This window comes from Eucyclogobius newberryi, unplaced genomic scaffold (assembly GCF_026437365.1).
Source record: "Eucyclogobius newberryi isolate DKJ021-1_F unplaced genomic scaffold, fEucNew1.0.hap1 SCAF_18, whole genome shotgun sequence".
NCBI classification, from domain to species: domain Eukaryota; kingdom Metazoa; phylum Chordata; class Actinopteri; order Gobiiformes; family Gobiidae; genus Eucyclogobius; species Eucyclogobius newberryi.
The window spans coordinates 17,157,486-17,178,895 of NW_027315812.1; the positions used below are offsets into that span (position 1 = coordinate 17,157,486).

The 21,410-nt window shown below is 38.9% G+C and overlaps 1 protein-coding gene across 1 annotated transcript in view; it reads right to left on the reverse strand.

Moving 5' to 3' along the window:
* Window positions 1-12,176, reverse strand: part of dok6 (docking protein 6) — a 60,967-nt gene extending 48,791 nt beyond the window's left edge. Inside the window, exon 1 of the mRNA XM_072450733.1 lies at window positions 12,101-12,176. Coding sequence (XP_072306834.1) covers window positions 12,101-12,166 — 66 coding nt within the window. The 5' untranslated portion in view covers window positions 12,167-12,176. The remainder of the gene's footprint in view (window positions 1-12,100) is intronic.
* Between the last annotated feature and the right edge of the window lie 9,234 nt (window positions 12,177-21,410).

A 21,410-nucleotide genomic window follows, 5' to 3' on the forward strand; every position in this document is an offset into this window, starting at 1 on the left:
TAAACTGTCAGAACAAAGTGGTCCTTATGCATACACGCTCTCTGTGTTTTGTATGGACATATTTTAGAACTCAACTCTACTTCTTGTTTTTGGTTGTATTTTGTATTTGTTTTTTCACTTTCACTTTTCAGCACAAACTCAAACGATGGTCCCGTCCTAATACTCGCTCGTGTGCACTTCAAAAGCACGTTCACGACAAACCGCTGAAGTGTGCAGGGTGTCCCAATTCTTTGACTGTTTAGATCCGCACTTCATCGCAGGCTTCTGGCCACACTTCCAGCAAGTGTGGAGCGATGAGGACATCAGGGTGGTAAATTACCCACATTTCATTGTAATGTTTTCAAAGGGCAGAAGCCTAAGCAACTTAGCAACGAGAGCAACAATGGAAAGAAGAGTCTCAACAGTTAAACAAATGACACTTTAAATAAATCTGTGACTGTCCAGCAACATGGTTAGGTTAAGCCTGTCCTCATTTGTTTGTGGCTAATTCAGCAAATTATCCAAACTAAACTGAGCTGTGGCTTTGTGATTAATTCAACTGCGGTTTATCAACACCACTAACATTTCTACACTGCTATTTTTCTACATTCTCAACGCTCTGAAGTGCGGTCAGTCTTGTTTACCTCTGCAGCGCACTTGTGCGCTTACAGAAAATGCACACTTCAGTCGAGTGTGTAGTGCGTAGAGTGAGTATTATACAGAGCTTATCACATGCACTCCCACATTAAGTAACTAGAAAAGACATGAAACTGTCATATGCACTTCAAGCTAAACTCAGCCAACACATAGGCCTGCATCATAATTACTACTTAACTTATTGTTCAATAAATTATTGACGGAATAATATTTTCCTGGGATCGATTTCCAATGGGGCCTTTTCTGTGTGGAGTTTGCATGTTGCATACCGGTGTCTGCGTAAGTATCCTCCGGGGACTCCGATTTCCCCTACCACTAAAAGCATGTACAATAGGCTTCAGTGGGACTTAATGACATCAGGTGGAAATGAGCTTGTATAACCTGGTACAAAGCATCTCTCCTGATAAGGTTAATGTATATTGTGTGCTGTCTCTGTTTCAAATCACAAGCTGATATGAACTGTTTTGTATAATTTATTTATACAGGGCAAACCTAATAAGGCTTTTTCCGGTGTATCCTGTCAGTACAAAAGAAAAATAGAATATCCAGATAAAATACCAATAAAACATTCGATATAACAATCAATACAATACATACATTTTCTGAGTCACTACAGTGCGTTTTGGAGAACAGCATACATTGTGTTTTACTCGGATTCACAATATAAAATTAACACAGTTTTGTTTGATTTATTTTGTATCACTTGCAAAGCAGAACAGTTTTGAGATTGGACAGAAATTATTCAAATATGTCTTTCTGGCCTCATTTATGCAAAAGCAGTTTTCCATAGTTAGGAAAAACTTTCAATTGTGAGATAAAAAAAAAACAGTAAGTCAAATTATTTACTCTCAGTGGAGCTGATAAAAATAACAACTTAGGTCAGAGGGTGTCAGCTCCAGTGGACCTTTTTGGATCTTTAGAGAGCAACATATTTAATATTTCATAAGTGCAAAGGGCTTAAGGGAAAATATGTTACTGTCGGCTCTATCCTCGTGTATTTGGGCGAAGGTCGAATACATAACTTGTACTGTTCATTATCCGTTCATCACTATTCAGCTTTTTTTTTGTCTGTTTCTAGTTAGAATAATTATGTATATTTAAAAACGTTTTTTTTCCTCCTGCTTTTGGATAATTGTATCCATGTCATTAAATACTTTCAATAATATTGTTTATCAAGATATTTTTCGGTAACATATTGCACTTAAAAATGTATTCTTCATGACAGGCCTAGTACCAGATGAATGCAGAAAAAGATTAGCAATAACCACTGTATATATTATAGTACAGAAATATAGACTGATGTGTTTGAGCACTTTGACTTTGTGGAGTGCTAAAGTCTAACAGAGCTGACTGTGTCTTTTCCACGCTTTAGTGACATTTTGTGAGATGAAAAATCTCCTGACATCCAGCCTTTTCTCTCACCTGTTATTTCTGATACAGAGAGTGTAGAAATGGCAAAATCCCATCTTAAAGGGATCTGCCATCTTGGACAATAGACACATTGGTCACGTCTGAGTGTCTGTGGAAGTCTGCGGACGACACACAGGAAAGATGTTTACAGGTTACAAATAGTGATGCGTAGTTTAAGCATTGTCAATTGGAAATAACAAACTTCCAACTTTTTAATATTATGACAAATTCAAATATAACTTTTTTTCTTTCATTCAACCCTGACAGCATTTAGTTTAGTTTGACTGAGCATGAGCATTGATTGACCTGCTTTAGTGAGTTAAGGAAAACCTCTAGTTCCAAAGAGAGAAAGTATGTTTTTAAAGTCTGTTTTCTGCACCGTAGCCTTCTTACTACTTAAAACAAATACTCTTAAGCTGTTGGTACAACCTGAACCATACAGAATGGAGTTTGGATGGCTGCTGTGTTTTTTGTTCTTGTTTATACAAAACCAATTACAATCTTATAGGCTTTGTTTTTTGACGGTGGCATGAATAATTGATCAAAAATAAAGACTTTAAAGTACATTCACAGGAATAAAGGAACATATCTGAAGAATAAACTCAACTGTGTGCTTCTGTTGTAGTACGTTGAAACTCTGAAATGCAGATCATGTTTGGCAAATGATATTTCACAGTAGGAATGATAAATAACTCTCTGGGTGTCGCGCGATTATTGGTTTACTGATTATTTGTTTACATCCACACTTTAGGCTGATTGTATTTTCACTCCTTCTCATTCTGGACGAGACATAATGCATTTTTAATGTGTTTTCAGATTTGACATTTAACGTTTGCTCTTCAATGTGCACTTCAGACTACTGCGGGGAAACAACCTTTCACAAAAATAAGCCCTAACTATGTCCAAACTGTTCATTTTGTTCACACGTATATGAGTGTGTGTGAATAAGAAGGATTGCAGGGAAGAGGTGAGGTAAAAAGGATAAAGGATAAAGAGTTGTATAGGGTCAAGGTTATGAATAGCACGAAGCAATGTGAAATGCTAGAGAAAAGAGTAAAGTGGACGAGCATGAAACAGGAAATATGCAGCTGAATATATTGAGATTCTCATTAGGATTTGAAATTAGTTGCAATTAAATCAAAATCACAAAGGCACCATTATATTAAGTAACCTTTTAAACCAAACTGCTGATCTGAAATACATGTGATCCATATATATCTCTCCTGACCAGCATTAAATTGTGCACTGTGAACCTCATTCTAATTTAAAAACATACATTAAAAGCTTAATCACAATGCTTGTCAGATATTTGTAACATTGGTGAAATATTCACATCACCAACTCTAACTGAAATATGAAAACATGTGTCTGAACACGGGGCTCGATTCTGACCGGCGCCGACAAAAACTGACCATTTCTGCAAAGCTTTGACGTAACGCGAGCGGACGGAGAAAATATTAAACACATGACCTTTTCCATTTACCTCAGCGGGTCTGGACGAGGAAACATGTAGCCAAAGTGACACTCAAATTACTCAAAGGTCGCGCTTTTCAACATCCAGCTGAAGCCCGTGATAACATCTGTGCTCTTTCACTCGGAGAAAGAGAGGACGGCACTGTCACAAATGTGTAAGTTTGAACACCAGGCCAAATTCGTTTCAGCGTTATATCATTCCATTCCAGCTAATGACCCGCCAATTGCCCTAAATGTTGAGGGGATTTACAGTATTATCAACTACTTTTTCACAATAGGGCATAAGAAGTGAGTTGTTTGTTTGTGTGGTTGTTGTAGATGTCTTGCTGTGCGCTTTGGGCTTTTTTGCACATGTCTTTCCAATGTGGTATTTAACTGCAAATGGCAAATAAACTAAACTTGAACACTTTAACTTGTTATTTCTTGGAAAAAGCATGTTGATTAAAAGCAACATTTCAAAACATCACCAAAAATGGTAAATAAATGGTCACATTTATATAGCGCTTTTCTACCGTCAAGGTACTCAAAGCGCTTTACATCAAGGAACCAGTCACCCATTCACACACACATTCACACCCCAGATGTACGCAGACACTGGGGGGCAAGTTGGGTTAAGTGTCTTGCCCAAGGACACAACGGCAGTATTCACATGAGGCAGCTGCGATCGCACCGCCAACCTGCGGGCCAGTGGATCTCTGACCGCTCTGACTGAGCGGGGAGTCGAACCGCCGACCTTTGGATCAGAAGACGAGCACTCTACCACTGAGCTACTGCCGCCCAAAAGGCTCGAAAAGTTGGATTATACTTGAAAACCAAAACAGTAATAATAATCATAAGCTTATTTAGTTGTATTTTGATCGATTCTTACATGTTTTGAGTAACTATGCAATGTCCTGCATTTAAGACTTGATTGCTCAGGTGTGGTCTCTAGGGCTGTAGACATTTTATGATTTTGTAATCAACTAAAGACATGTCCTGCCGATCGATTAGTCAACTAAAAAGAGGGCGTGGCACTATCAAAAGCTCTCAAAAATATATATTATACTGTACAACAAAACAAGTATAACTAATAACGCTGCTTGCTACACTTAAATGCCACAATGAAGAGGCGGTTTATATTATTTTGCCGTTTTAGATCAATATTGCTGTTTGTAATAAACACAAAGCATTTTTAAATGATGATCTTATAGTTTAATACCACCAAATGCCAGATTAAAGCATTACGTGCATTCTTTGAGTTAAACACCATCAGTGAAGTAAGCGAGTGATCAGTGGAAGTCAAAGAAGCCATTGGGGAAGACAGGCCGCCACACCTTTGTCAGTCTGCCCCGGGGCAGCTGTGGGTAGCACAAGACTGTTCTAGTGCTTTGAGAAGCTTGTCAAGATTGTAAAGTGCAATACAAATTCAAGCCATTTTATAACACTGAAAAAGTAGAGTAAAGTTTCTCTGTTTTTTAGTGCTTGTCAACATTTTGCCTTCAGATGGTATGAAGGATACATTGTGGTACAAAGCCACAGGATTAAAATTAATTGAGTATTCTTTGGCAGCAGATGGTTCATCAGATACTTGATGCGTGCCAGTTTTTCAGAGTCGAACCGAGCCAGTGCATTTGTGTATGTGCGTACTGTCACGGGGGGAATGGCCTTTTGGGGTCATGGAGGGTGCAACGTGGGGCGATGAATAGAATCCCTTTGTGTTCCGTCTCTTCACTGTCTGTGAACCGGCGAAGGGGAGAAGGTGAGAGCCAGGAGGTGACTGAGATAGGCAGATAAAGAGGAAGAAAGGCAGGCAGAGGAGAGAGAGAGAGAGAGACAGAGAGAGAGAGAGAGAGAGAGAGAGAGAGAGAGAGAGAGAGAGAGAGAGAGAGAGAGAGAGAAAGAAAGAGAGAGAGAAAGAGAGAGAGAGGTGAGGAAGAAAGACTATGACAAATGCACTGCTGGGTAATAAAAGAATAATATCTGTTTAATGTTCAATAGAGCAGCAGAGATTTGAGCTATACTGTACTTTGAAACATTATAATTACATAGCAGCAGTGTCAAATAAAACATGTGGTAATTAGTGAGGTGTCGTTAAGTTGTACAACACAGGAAGAACATGCTCAGAAAAAGAGCCTGTTTGGGCATTAAACGATGACATTCTTTCTATGAAGCGACACTGTGACACTTAGAGCTGAGCCTGACATAAGAATAACCATAATATGAACATCTATCACATTCTGAATTACTTTATCTACCTTATCTACATAAACTGTGCAATGCAGTTAATACACTGTCGACATTTCTTTAGGAGTAAATGCGCAATATGCAGTTAAAATGAGACGTATAGGGATGGTATTTGCACTTTTTAACATATCAGCTATAGGCCTTAAATCTCCGGAGGCCGATATTTAGTTTGGGTCAACTTTCTGTCTTATGAATAAACAAGTTTTATTTGAACGCTTTAGTGCGAAGAGGATATTGCACAAAATGTAATTACACTGCTCTTTGGTCCAGTTTGTGGTAAAACAGGGCTGTGAGTGAGTTTGTTGTAAATTCAAATTATATTATTTGGGAATAATTATTTAAATCTTCCCCACATCGGCCCAAAAATATCGGCATAGCTTATTGACCTTCAGTTTCACTGAATTAAACAATCGGCATTGACAACAACACTGCTCGATCTCTCGTTAAACTGTTATATGCTATTTTGAATTTGTTTGTTTATGAAAAATGGAAAGACGGTACCAGTAATTTCTCAAATAACCTGCATATTGAATGCCTGTAATTGCTCTTTTCTGTGTATTCATCCATTTTGCAGAAACCTGCAAAGAGAAGCCACATTTCTCCTGAGACTGTTCTGGGAAAGTGCTGCCATGAAATAAATGAAAGTTGGACACAATGCTCTTATTAATCACTTTGATCAGTTCACGAATCATTCATTTGACCTTTTGGCCTCAACCTTCACACTTGACAGACTTTGGATTGGACCAATCATATTGACGGATGCTGATGCAAGCCTGCCGGAGTGTAGCCGTTTTTATTACAAAATCAGATGGAGAGAAGCATTGAGCTGTGTTGCATTCTGCATTGAAAAATTATTTTTAATACATTTTAAATGGCAGTGCGCTACAATGGGAGCGGGAGTGGTGGAAGGTCAACTGTGATGCAAAGTCGGGATATGTGATATTTAAGAGACCTTTAAAGCATTGAAACATAACCAGGAAGCCACCAGAGACCTTTTGGCTTTGGTCTCAAACATTATTATTATTTATGTGTAAAGAACTAAATGTAGAGTGTTGGGTAAAAGTTGCAGAAGCTCTGTTCTGTTACGGGAGTAGACTGCAAGATTCATTGTGAATCAAATCAAAACTGCATTTTGAATGAGCACAATTGGCAAATCACAAATGTTGCAGTTTTTAAGTACTATAATTTCCTCCACAAAGAACAAAATATTTTTATTCTGCAAAAAAAAACTAATCTCTCAATCTTGTTCTGCATAAAACTACTACCTTTAGATGTTAGAACATAAATCTCAAATCTAATCGCAGTTGCAATACTTGCCAGGAGAATCGCAGAATCGTGCAGCCCTGCTTACCGGTAGTTTGTTCTAGTTTCTTGTGATAAATTTGTGGTTTTTTTGGAGCATTAATAATTTAATCTAGATTTGTTCTACATTCAAACAAATACACATTGGTACTGTTATTTCAGTTTAAGTCACCAAAAAGAAGTAACAATACCTTTTCATATTCTAACGGGTGAAAAGCTCCTTCGCTGAAATTGTATGATAATTAATAAACACCTACTTATACCGCGTGATTCCACTGAGCGATTTAACCTGATTTGATGTCTGACTCACTGGTCATTTCTATCACCACATGCAGGCAGAGGTTGCACAGTGACCCAGAATAACCATCTCTCCTGTGGTCAGATAAATGGGCCGCGCGTCGCTGCCACATCGCGGGTTCCTCTAAGGCCATCGCAGCAGGTCTTTTCCATGATGAAACGGGCGCGGGGGCTAAGGAAGTGGGCGGTCGGGACACAAACACTTTCTCCTCCAGCGCCACGGAAACAGCAGGACCAGATCTGGAGAGCTGGCACCGATATGGCATCCATACCTCCAGCTCAGCCAACACAGCTTGAATTCTCGCCTGCTTTGCAAACTCAGGCGTCCCCATCTCTCTTTGTGACTGCTTCTAATCTAATAGCATATGCAAGATGTAAATAATTGCCGCCAACTGCTGATTTGCATGTTAACAACAGACAGCTTGTGTTGGGGTTTTATATTAAAGACTGGTTTTCAAACTGTGGGATGGGGCGTCACTGGGTGTACTCGCTGAAACTCTGCATTTGGAATCAGTTTTAATGGGGCTAGTGGTTTTTTCGTGAAGTTCTAGATAGGAATGTCAAAAGTATCAAAAATAAAATACAAATTGATACTAAAAGATACTGGGGGGGAAATCACAGTTTCAGTTTCCTGCACAGTTTTTGAATAATTTTGCGTTTTATATCAGAACTAGCATGAAATCACATGGTAATGCAGAAAAAAAGAAAGTGCTATTATTTTGTCTTTGTCATTGTGGTATCGAAATTGGCATCGCGTATCAAGCCTATTACTTAGTATTGAAATCAAGTGACAGCACTATTTCTTAGATTAGACAGCAATATTAATCGCAAACCAGTGTGTTTCTGAATTTAAATGTGTTTGCAAACAACAAATTGCAATTAGTGACAATTTTTGCAAAAGGTCTAAATGCAATTTTCGGATTAGATTTACTTTAATGTATGTATTCAGTTCAAATTTCACATATTAAACCTGTCCAGGAGCATCAGCATTTGAGAGAAGGTGGAAACTCGAACTTAAAACTAATATACATAAGATGAGATATTTTGTTCTTATTTGTTCTGATTTAGACCTGCTGTTTCCTGGTTTAGACCTAGTTTAGACTTAGACAAGATGGATCGATCATGTTGTGGTTGCATGTTAGATTTCTATCCAGTCCCTGCTTGATTCTGAACCAAAATATGAAACCGATTTTATGAGACGCTGCTTGTCGTAAAAAGTGTTTGAAGCTCGATGGGATGTAAAGGCGTCTAGGTGTGATATTCAAATAACAATCTCCAGTTGGATCCAGCGGTGGAAGAGTGGAGTTTGTCGGTGATGATGTGAAGAGGCAGAGATCGTTAGCCTCCATCTCCACACTTCATCACAGTGGAGCGAGTGAGCTGCTCTCTTAGTCTAATGAGCTGGAAGTATGATGAACAAAGGCAGATGGCTCTATGACTCACACAATAAGGCACACGTCGCTGAAAAGAGATTGTTCGTGGCAGTTTAAAAAGAGTTGAGACGTCTGTTTCTACACAATATCAACATGAGTTCATCTCCAAGGCAGTAAATGGCTTTTTATCAACTGCATTATAGTGAATATTCATAGTAAGGCTGCAAGATTTATCACTAAAGAGATCTGGATGGACAGATTTGGCAAATCGCAGAAACTGTAATTATTTAAGTTCTCTGCAAACAACCTAATATCTTGTCTTATTCAGAGTAAAAGCTTGAATCAAACATGTTCTGAAACAGATGGCCATTTTTGGATTCGTTAAGATTGTCTCTCTCAGATGTTAAAGGACGTGTTTTAAATGTGAACTTTGGGCCCAATCCAACTATTAAAATATGAATTGCAAATCCAATCACAATGTTGGTTAGAAAAATTGCAATTAGATATCATTCCGCCTTAATTTACAGTTTAAGAGGCAATAAGCTTAAGAAAAAAACACACGGCAACCATTCTTTAGCCATCTAACTGTGGTTGTAGTGTAATTATCATCATTTATGGAAATTAACCACACAACCTGGGCAAAAGGAGATCACTTCTACAATTCACAGGTTTCATCTCCCTGTTATAGGTGACACTTTAAGGTTTTTTCACAATTCAAATTATTGTATTCAAATATCATTACTGTATCTAATTTCCATCCTTCTGAAACCCATGGCTAGTACACTCTCTAGAATATTTGTTTGAACAATATGCCTGTCATAAGTGTGTTATATTGCTACATCAAAACATCACAATATATGATCATATTGACACTACTTTATGCACTTAATCCCAGCAAACCCTTTTCGAAATGTACATGATTGCATGATTTGCAACAAATACAAAACAGAATGAAACATTATATTTGACCTTATCTGACTATAGTCATTAGTTAGTATAATTTGTCATCGTAGTTGAATCTATAAAGCTCAGATTTGACTGTACTACATAAACACAACTAATACTGTCCCACTATGACAAGGGAACATAATAACAATTGAGCTAAAAAAAAACCATTGCCCCAGCTATTACTTATTGAATATTGAGTCGATATTATTGTGATATGCCTATGGAACAATTAACTTATTAGGCCCGAGCGCCACAAGCTGGCGAGAGGCCTATTAATCTCGTAAGGCCGTGCAAAGCACGGCTGCGAAAGTGCGCACGTAGTGCGCACGAAATCGAGCGCGAAGCGCTCGCCCACTTCCAAACACTCACTAACGCACTCCTTCACTCACGCACGCCCCGTGCATACTAATTAGTAGTAGGAAAATGGAACTTTACCGTTGTAAACGGGCGAAGCCCGTGCAAAAGTACGCACTAAACGAGCACTTTAATGAGTGCTTCGCGGTCGTCATCCCCATATAAAGCACTCATTTGCCCTAAGTACCTCACAAATACGTTCCCCATCTCTTGCATGTTCCGTGCATATAAGCATGTAATGCAAAAATTGAACATTAATACTGTATAGAGGGCCAAAAACACAAAGTGGGCGGAGCCCACTCAAAATTAACGAAAGTACCCGTCAGTGACCAGGGACCCACACCATGAGGTAGGAAAGCGCGAGCGCTTTCCGAAAATGTATAGTTCATGATATTTGAAAAATGGGAAACATTGTTTTCGCATCGGAATATTATTCTTTCTTTCTTTCTTTCTTTCTTCTTCTTCTTCCTCTTCTTCTTCTTCTTCTCGGGACCAACCCCCCTATTTTTCACCCAGTGAACATTGACAAAAAGTCACAAAAATTTGCACACCTCTAAAAATCGTGCCTCTCTATATTCTGGCTATTTCCTTTTTCTAAAATTAAAAAAATTGGCGCGTCAGCGCCCCCAAATGTACCAAAAATGCATTGAGAGATGGGAAATGACCCAAAAAAAAATCTGATCGTAGAATCATGAAATTTGGCGCAGAGGTAGATGGTGACAAGAGAAGTAAAAAATATTATTACGGCAACGCCGTCCGCCCAACCAAATGTCGGCCATATTGCTTCAAAAATGGCTAAACATGACTTCGGAGTTTTTCCAAACGTCGTACTTTTACGAACTCCTCCCAGGGCGTTGGCCCTAAAAAGCTGAAATTTGTTGAAAATGCTACTGGGGAGTGGGACATCAAAAGTTATCCAAATTACATTGATACCTGTCACGGTCTCTGTGCGGCAAAGCCGCAAACTGTAGCAAGAATTTCAGAAATCTCCCAAATTTAACATTTCTGCCGTTTGCGCAGATAAAGTCCGAATTGCGTCAAAATAGAATCAGTTGTTAAACTCTTTGCCCTAAACCTACTTGAAGTGAAATAAATTAATTTGGAGCCACAGCGCCCCCTACAGATATTATATGGAGGTTAAATATTTAGTTTTGCGAAATTATATGAAATTTGACACACAACTCAATTTTAGCATCCCCATCAAAAAAGTCAATGAGACCCATGTCATAATTGTTATGGCGTTGCCGTAACGATGACCGAAACCTTCCATGTTATTCCAATGGGGAAATCGCCAGAACATGTTTACACTTTAGACTTTCACAAACTCCTCTTAGGGCGTTAGACATATTAACCTGAAATTTGGTGAGACTCATCTTCAGGGGTGGACCATCAAAAGTTATCCACATTTTTATTCAAAGAGTCACGGTGTCTGTGCGGCAAAGCCGCACATTTTGCCAAGAATTCAAAATAAAATAGCTTTTTGATGGTAAAACAAAGGGGAGAAGATGTGACAGCGTCACAGATTCAGCAGTAGATGTAATAAAAGGACAATTGGGGCGCGTTAGCGCCCCCTCCTCTTGCGGCGTGGCGGCGGCGTGGCGAGGGCCGATCATTGCCGCTTGCGGCTATATTTACATTTTACTGTTGTTTCATTGTCCATTCGTTAAGTAAGTGTTTGGCAACAACAGAAACATGCACAAACCAAGATAATATTGTAGTGTGTGCTTGTTTGTACGTGTAAGTTACAGGCATTTTCAATCAAATCAAAACAAGCCAAGAGTAAAGTCCAAATCTTCCCACTGTGGTAATAAAAACCCTCCAGTGGCACATCACAGAGCTGCAGAGAGCGCAGAGCAGGAGGCGCGCATCACCTGTAAATCACCTGTTCGTCAACAACACTCCATCATCGCTCCAAAACAAGCACAAGTCTGATCCCGCAGCAAAGTGAAAGTTCAACGCTCCAAGAGACACTGAGCACAAGCTTTTAAACACTATGCACGGAGCTGAAACACTGCAAACGCGTAAACCGCTTCTCCTCCGCCTCCTCCTCCTCCTCCATCACCGGCAAGTGCAAGACTACTCACCCCCAGTTTCTTACTCCGTATCCGCACGTATCCCTGCTTGACTATGTCGTTGAAGTTCGAAGCCATGCTAGCCTCCGTTCCGATACAACTAAGTCTGTGCGATGAGGGGCTCTGAAGTTTTGTCGTCTCACTCGCGGATCGTCCAATGCGACATCCAGCGGCGGCAGAAGCGTGCGAGAAGAGAAGGAGCGCGGCGGCGGCGGCGGCGGCGGCGGCGGTGAGGAGCGGCCAGCAGCCCCCGTGTTCAGCGCTCACGCTCGCGGCTACCCGGCTTCAGCGGCTCGGTCCATCCGCCACCGGAGGAAGAGGAGGTGGAGGCGGTGGAGGAGGAGGAGGAGGAGGAGGAGGAGGGACGAACCATTCAGCTGATTCACCAGAGAAGAGAGAGGAGAGAGCGTGAGAGAGACGCGCGCGCTTCCTGGACCACACCATCCCAAAAGACACGGAGGGGGGTGGTGGAGCCTGCTACAGTAGCCACAGTATGTTTGTGTACAATGTGGCTAGATTGATTAAATATTTCTAAGTGGGTGCATTTCATGGCAGTAGAAATCGAATAATTAGAACCCAATTAAAATCAAACTTTAGAATGTATAAAGCGCTTTTCCGCACATAAAAATAGAACACAAAGGGCTCACAACACATTAAAAACAATCACATCAACATTAACTAAACAACACACTCACAGACTCAGTCAGATGCGACCCCCACACACGCACATGCGCACACGGTAAAATGCGTGAGGCTGAGCACAGGTGAACCAGTTGAGGAAACGCGATCAGAGGAGCAGGATTCACCAGGAGTAGAGTCGTCCAGTGGATTTTCAGAGTAACTGTTTAATCTGGAAGACACATTACAAAGCTTTTTAAGATAACTGTTTGTTTGTTTTCATCTTTAACATTTGCTCTTTTATTTATGTCTTTGCCACATTAGTTGGCCCTTCTTTGTATAGGCGGTGTAATCCCTCATTCCTTTTTTGCATAATTATCTGTGTCAATACCAGCACAGGTGTGAACTTGAAATAAATCAGATTGCTCACATCAGATTACATGACATGGTGATAATCTGATCAATTTGAATATTTGGGCCTCAAAACCCCTGCCACGGACAACATAAATGGATACCTTTGGAACATAGTTTTTGCGGATGGGAAAAACATCACTAAAAAACACAATCCGCACTGATGATTAAGGACTGAACACGCTGACACACGGAAAATAGAAAAAAAAAGTAATTTGAGTCTTTACTTTTTTTTTTTTTGAAAATGGACACATTTGAATCTGGACTTAAAGGTGCAATGGACGATTTTTCGGCGATTTGAGAACGCAGGCGGAAGTGCGCATGCCACTCCCCCGTGCGGACTGATACAACACACACGTGCGTTTGTTTATTAGCGCAACGGAGCGCATCGCATCGCTCGTCTCCCGTAGATTTCTGTCCACTTCTGCGTCAGCTCGAACTGTCTTTCTCCGTCTTCATTTTGCCCCGTACACTGAGGGAACTATATTATGATAGATCCATGCGCTTAGGCACATGGAAACGTGGGTACGAACCGCACGCGGCTGCAGGTGAGCGATAGGTGCGTTTTATGATTGATACGTGGCAGGACAAATGATTTATCCACGCCACGAGGAAATATGATTAAAAAAAAATTGCTGAAAAAAATTGTCCATACCACCTTTAATGGCATTTTGGACCATGTGTACCTTAACTTTATTTTTCTTTGGATGCCTTACTTTCCTAATTCTTATTTTTACTTTTATCCACTTTGTTTTTCTTTGTCTCTGTCTTGTCTGTTTTTGTTTGTTTTATGTTTTTTTCATTTTGAAAAAAATAAGATAATGATATTGTGTTTTTTAAGCAGCAAAGAGACCTGCAATTGAATATTGAAGATATGTTTAATCCCATACTGTGGACCATTTTAGGAAGAGCAGGTGACAGACCTCCTCCTGAAAAGTTACATAGCACACTTTTAAAACTAGATTATTACTAAACTTGTTAGGGAAACCAAAATAGTCTGCATTAGCAGCTAGTTTGTGCTAATAGGTCACTTTGGCTACTTATGCACCGTAGTACATTTTGCATTGATGGATTCAGCAGTTTATTTTTGTACATTTTGCTCCAGGCATCTGCAGCTATTATTATAGTTTTTGCTCTAAGCACATGCAGCCATTACTCTTTTTGATTATTTAATTCATGTCCCATTAGCAGGTGCAGGAGGGGCTCTCAATCACCTCATGTTTACACTCAATATGTCATACTAGACTAGCAGTTGTAGTAATATTGATGTATTTTTAAAAAGTGTAGCCATCACTCAAATCCTAGCCCTGCTGCTCGTTTTTCCATCAAAGCAAATATGCAAATGTCTTCTGGGGCTTTGTGTTCAGACTAATTTGCAACACACTTTGTACCTTGCCTTTTGGTTTTTACCTGTCTAAGTATGAATATAATTTACATATTTTTATCAGAGTCACTAATAAGGAAGTATAATTTTAGACAGCTCCTATGTTTTCTTTTCTTTTAATTATTATTATTCTTTTTTGACAGCCATTAAGTTCTGTTGTATGATTGGAGAAAAACACAACACAGATGGCTATAGTGCATTGATACTATAACCTGTTTTATTACATATTTTGATTAAAATTCAGAGAAAAGCGATGGTGGCTTATGTAAAAAAAAAAGTTACATAAACAAGTGGGGATCAGACATGTTTAACTGTCCTCACACGTTTTTCATTCACACAAATGCAGCTCAGACAATACCAGATTTCAGGTGCTAAATGTGGACACAAATATCTCATAAACTTAAATCATAACTATGCCTGGTAATTTATCATTTTTGTTTATTTTGCAGATGGTTTGATTAAGAATGTGAGGTTCTAATGGAAAACGTCGCTTTAGTAAATGTCAATGCTGCTCGAGGTAAGACTCATTTTACTATATCTTACATATTTATAACCTTTTTCTTCTCAAATACAAAAAGTAAACATCACGTCTTAAGTCATAACTCCACCTCAAATGTGTAATTACTTTTTTGTTGTTTCCATAATCCATGCTGTTCATACAAGATGACCTAATTTCTTTGTTTTGTAATCCCATCTCCCTAAGGATAACAGATACGATTTTTGTACTTGGGCTTTGGTGACATAAGAAATTAAATATGTCAAACCATTTCAGGAGAGTTTTAATTACAATGTGAGATTAAGATGAATGTGTTGATACATTTTATACACTTGATTTGTCATGATACATCAATTTCAAATTTGATCTAAGAAAAGGCTGAGTACTCAATGCAGATTTCAAGATATTATCGTGTTTTAGTATCAATTTGTATCTACTCAGTACCTACTCAATTTGTGAGTTGGTATGTGAAAAGCACATTAAAATCAAGACAAGACCAAACCAAGTCTGACTACAATAATATCTATATAAATCTTTGTAAAATTGCTATTGCGTCATCCTTGAGATTTGAGTATTTGCCATTATCGGTCTTCGTTAATGAGAGGTGTAACTGATATGATTCTCCTTTCAGTAAAGCATAACCAAGCCTGGCCCCTCTTGGGTTTTTTCAGAATTGTGCTAGATCAACCAACATATGGTGCTGCCGTACACCGGCGGCTGCCAACAGTGTCAGATAAGGTCATAACTGGAGGAGCAGTCAAGTGCGCCGAGCCCTTCAACAAGGTCATCACCAGTGAAGCCAGTCTCCGGCAGGAAACCACCAGCTCTGGTGCAAAAAATGACAATCTACTTGGTTTTGCCTTTAAAATCCTCATCTCCTCAACATATGTCCAAGTACTTTCACATCTATGATTAATACAAAGCAAATAGGAACAAAAACGGGGCTGTGCTTAGCTAAGGACGTTACCTAAACTGTGTAATGAGTCTTAAGTAAATGGAGTCTTCGATAGCCTGGTGATATATTCAAATGGGCACTGAATTTGATTTGCCTCAGTGCTACTGGGCAAACAAGCTAGTAAATAATTAACAAAAAATATAAGACTGGGTGGCAGAGATGCTTTAGTTGTTTGCCAGGTAAGCACTTTTGCACGTGGGCGGAGGAGAGAAAGGAGGAAGCGCAGACATCACAGACGCATTATGCTAATGATCCATGCTTGGTTCCTGTATTCAAGCTTTTTTTTACAGCTTTCAGCCTGATATGCTAATAGCCACAATGGGATTTGCTTTGATTAAATGCCAATGCCTAAGGGTAAAAAAGTACAAAATAAGGGGGTGAAAAACTACTAATTTCACTGAATGAGAGTGTTCTGAGGAAGGAGGGCGTTATAAGGCATAGGATTTAGGACAGTTAAGGTTGTGTGGAGTCCCAGTGGGTCCCAGGCTTGACATGTTTGTGATTTACTCCATAACGGTGGAAGCTGGAGTGGTTGGGGGGCCGTTCCGTCCTTCTGCAGAGGGTGAAATGTTGGAGAGGGTCTGCTTCAATCACAGAAGAGAAAATAGAGAGGATAAGCCTATTACGCTCGCTTTGATTTCAATAATTAGCAGTGAATAACATCTGAAGCACAGCTGCACAGGGAAATTAATTTGTAGGTACTATAGTCAAAGGATAGCTATTACATGGCTTATGCATTTGCATTAGTTTACATGCACATAAATTGTAAATAAAACATGAAAGGACTTTGAGTACTTCCCTGTCCACGAGTATCAGTGAAATAATTGGAAAGGCAATGTAATATAACATATTATGTTAGAGCAATGATTTAGTCTTGTATTCTTAACTTGTCTTTTTATTCGATTAAATGACTAACTTGAAGATGCACAATGTATTTAATTTTCTCTAAATGTTTCTGCTTGTCTCCGTGGAGATATTATTGCCTTGCCTGGAATGTTCCATAGTATGACCTTACATAATTTCATTATAGGCATTTCTATTGATCCAAGTTTCCTTGAAAAACATGACTCATTTATTTATTTATTTCTATTACTTAAGTTAAGACTATTCTTCCTGGGGCCCAAGTAGACATGCATTTTACAATAAAATCATTACATGACCCCGAAAGGGAATAAGCGGTAGAAAATGGATGGTTGGATGGATGTCTATCAAATTACACAGTCCTGTTCCAGTACACTAAGATCTAGCAATACATCAATAGAAATACATTACAGCACAACCAAACCGGCATTAACTTATACAATTTTGATAATTTTTCTTTAACAACCTCTTAAAACACATTTTATTTACCTGTATGGTTAAGGCTACAGGGAGCCTGTTTCACAGCACTATGTTCAGAGCGTACATAACACATAACAAAATGGCCCTGTAAAGCATGTCCAGAACAATGGCGATCACTAGAGGACAGACGCAAACAGGCTTTTCTAATGTATACACCCAAAACAAAATAAGTCGACAGGCAAATCTGTCCTCAACAGTAAACCTGCTGTGTCCTGGATTAGTATTAAAATATTTATTTTTGGATGCGCTCGACCAGATTACAGAGCAATAGTCGAGATGTGAAAGGACAAGAGACTAAATGATCATCTTAATAATAGAAGAGGATGAAAAAAAAAATATGTCCATCTTTGTATATTTGTACACATTTTTTTCACATGTTAAATGAAGTCAATTTTAGCACCCTATAACTCATTGACCCGCTCAATGCCAGCATCATGCATAGAGATATTTACTGAAGGTTTTGAACACCATAACCAAAAATTATTTTAATTTTTCCAATTATGAATCACAAATCTAGTTCTTGCAAATGGTCACTTGTTTTTGCCAATACATCATCAGCATTCGTAATAATCTGAACACTTTTTAAAATATGAGAAATATCATTCACAAATATACAAGGACCAAGACAACTTCCTTGTGGAACGGACAGATAGTGTTTGTACGTTTTAAAGGGGCCATAAAAAGGACAGATTGTTGTCTTCATCAAACTACTGAAGCCATATGCAGTCACTTTACTAGTCACGTCTGTTTTTTGATCATTTGTTTTTGTTGGTATTCACTTTGCAAAAAAGACAATAAGAACAATCACATTTTCAAGTTATAATCAACCAAAACAATGCACTATTTATAAACCTGAGAACATTGAAATTCTATGATTTAACCGAGCTCTATGTGCTGTCAAATGTAAAAGATCATTACAGAACATGTTCAAAATCAGAGGAGGCCAGTACAAACTTAGAGGAACAGAGTTGTTCATTTAAAAAAATGTATTTAGAACAAATACTATTACATTTGTAAAACTGTTAAGAGCGTAAATCTCTGGAACATTTGCACAAATTAACTTAAATCTTGTACCAGTACCAAAATTAAGTTTAATGTGTATCTCTCAGCAGATACACATGAATTCTGAGTTTTAGCTTGTGACAATAATGTACTTTGCATCTGTTATTGTAAGCTTAAGCTTCAGCCTACACCACTACGGTCTTTCTGCACATCAAGCTTTAATGTCTTTGAAAGAAAGTTTCAATATATACGACCGAAATAAATAAACAAATACAGTAAATAAATAAATGAATACATACATAAATACAAATACATTGGCCTTCTTTATTAAAGGTACCATATCATGCTTTTTTCACGTTTCGTAGTCTATCCTAAGTGTATAATTGATAATAATAAGGGTTGTGCAACACCCTTAACATAATAGTTATGAAATATCACCCAGACCTTGGACCCCCTCACCAACCCGGAAATGCAGACGGCTTGATTTGATATTCGCCCCCACCCTTGCGAAGAGCGATCTGGCTCCCCCGCCCAACCCGTGACGTAGTCTCAGAGAGCGTGTGTGTGCCCCGCCCACCCGTGACGTAGTCTCAGAGAGAGCTTGTGTCCCCCACAGCTGTCAGCTCCGCCGTGCGCCGCTCCCGCCGCGCGAGTGAGTGACAAACGATAAAACTTCAGATTAACAGTCTACTTTGAGCCTAAATAAAACTGTTGTTAATTCTACAGCGTGCGCAGAACAGATATATCTATAGATCTATATATATATATAAAAGTCTTATGTCCATCGCGCTCTTATTTCCGGGTTTTTCGGTATCGGATAGAACTTCTTTCCGTTTATTTTCCCAGTTTCTGCATCAACTGCCACATAAACCTTCACCATTGTGATAATAGTAAAGAGTGCAATATCATTAATGACGTTTTGGGCCTCTTTGTACCGTGTTTCGTCGTAAATCGAAACAGAAAAACTCCGGGGCTTGTATTGGGAGACACGGGAGTCTGGAGCAGCACGGAGCCGGGGGGAAGGGGGTGGGAGGCGGCAGGCGGGAGGGTGAGGGAGGTGGAGAGGGGGAGGGGGGATGGTGACGCGTGCCTGTGGTTATGACGCGGTCTTGCAGCCACCGCCCGTCAGTTTGGAGATTCGAGGAAAGGAGATAGTCTGTACTATAGCTAAACATTGCGGGAATCAATCAAAAAAACACTCTGGGTACATATATGAAGCACAAATAGCAATGTAAGAAGGTTAATAAATAAATTAAGTAAAGTAAATTAAGTAAATTTTGCATGTTATGGGACCTTTAACTTTTCCCTTGGCTTCATGAGATCTTTAAGTTTCTCTTCAAGCCAAGGAGCTCCTGTGGTTCTGATGGAGCATGTTTGTCACAGACTGCACTAAACACATTCATAAAAGAGTCTAATGCCTTCTCCGGGCACATTTCCCCTACCACGGATTCCCAGCTAATATTTACAGTATCAGATAGGAAATTGTCTTCACAAAATGATGTATACACTCTCTTAAATACAATAATTTGTTCTTTCAATACTACAGCAATGACATTTTTACTCTTTTTGGAACATTTACAGCGTGATTGAAGATTGCATGTATTGGCTATATATTGGTTATATCGTTATTACAGTAACTGTGTCATCTGCTTCTTTCAAATGGATTTACAATAATGCCACACTGAGGATCATTCGAGGAAAAGCAATAACTTACACAGTGCACCTTTATAGTCCCAATTTGATAACATTTTATGGTTTATTCTAGCTTATTTACACTATAAACATTCGGATTTGGAAACAATATAAAATAAAATATTGAAAGGTTCTGAGTTTTTAATTTCATCTCTACCATTATCATCATCATCATCATCATCATCATCATCATCATCATCATCATCATCATCATCATCATCATCATCCAAGTTATGAAATGTGACCATATTCTCTTTTTCTTTTAAATAAGAAAGCTAATTTGTAACTTTCTATCAAATAAGGATAATATTAGAAGTAGACCAGCTTTATTAGAGCTTTTTGAGAAAGTCATTGAAAAGAGAAAAACATTGGGTGATCGGGGATAAGCCTGAAGCTTGGAAACTGAATGTGCATGAGTGAATTGTTGTGCTTGAAGGCCGTATACCTCCCTCCAGTTTGACCCAGACTTTGTGAGCTAAATTGGGGTCCAAGTGATGTCACCGGGAGGCTGGATCACTGGGGACCTGGCTTTTCTGCTCCTCTGGCATTTCCAACAAACACAGGGAGTCTGTGCAGGCCGTACCACTGAGCCAAACTTATCAAGGTTTTGGATCACTGACCAGACCCCTGCTTTTAGACCATCTCATTCATTCTAATTGTCTCTTGTTTCTCTCTGACACTTGATAAATTAGACCAACGTTGGATGAATTCATATCAAGTCCTTAAGCGTTATTACCGTGATTAGTGCTCTTAATCAGTTTTCTCATTCAATTTCACATCATCAAAATGTAAATATGTTCTTGTCAACACATCAATTTAAAGTTAAGTGGAAAAGTTATGATTGTTTCTTTAAATACTCTGCACAAAGGTGAAAGATCAAAGTTAGCATCATGCCAGCACAGCAGTAGTGACTCTAAAAGTGGGCCATGTTTGCTCCTGAAGGGACAGACTTTCCTCTCATAACCTTTGCATATTTAATCAAATTCTCCTTAAATGAAAAAATTAGTGGACACAGACAAGCATGACTAATATGTATGTCCTGCAGAGGGCAATATTGTCTATGCTGTTATGGGAGTTTTTGAAGGGCAATTTGCTAAGACTAATGTTTGTAATGGCTGGTAAATGAGATTTCAATGTTTTATGAGCATACAGACTGTAAGCAACTGCAAATATGTTCCAAATTACCGTAGTAATAATAATAAGTGTTGCAATAATAATAACTGTATTCTTGTATAGCACTTTCTACACAGTCAAAGTCAAAGTAGGTGCATTAATCATCATCTCATTGGTGTTACTTCTATAACAACAGTTGCCTTGAGGCAGACTGATATAAGTGTGGCTGTCATTTTGGCCTCTCCAACCACCGCCATCACACACAGACCAGTGTGTTTTCCAACAAATGAGTTCAAATCACTAATTATTT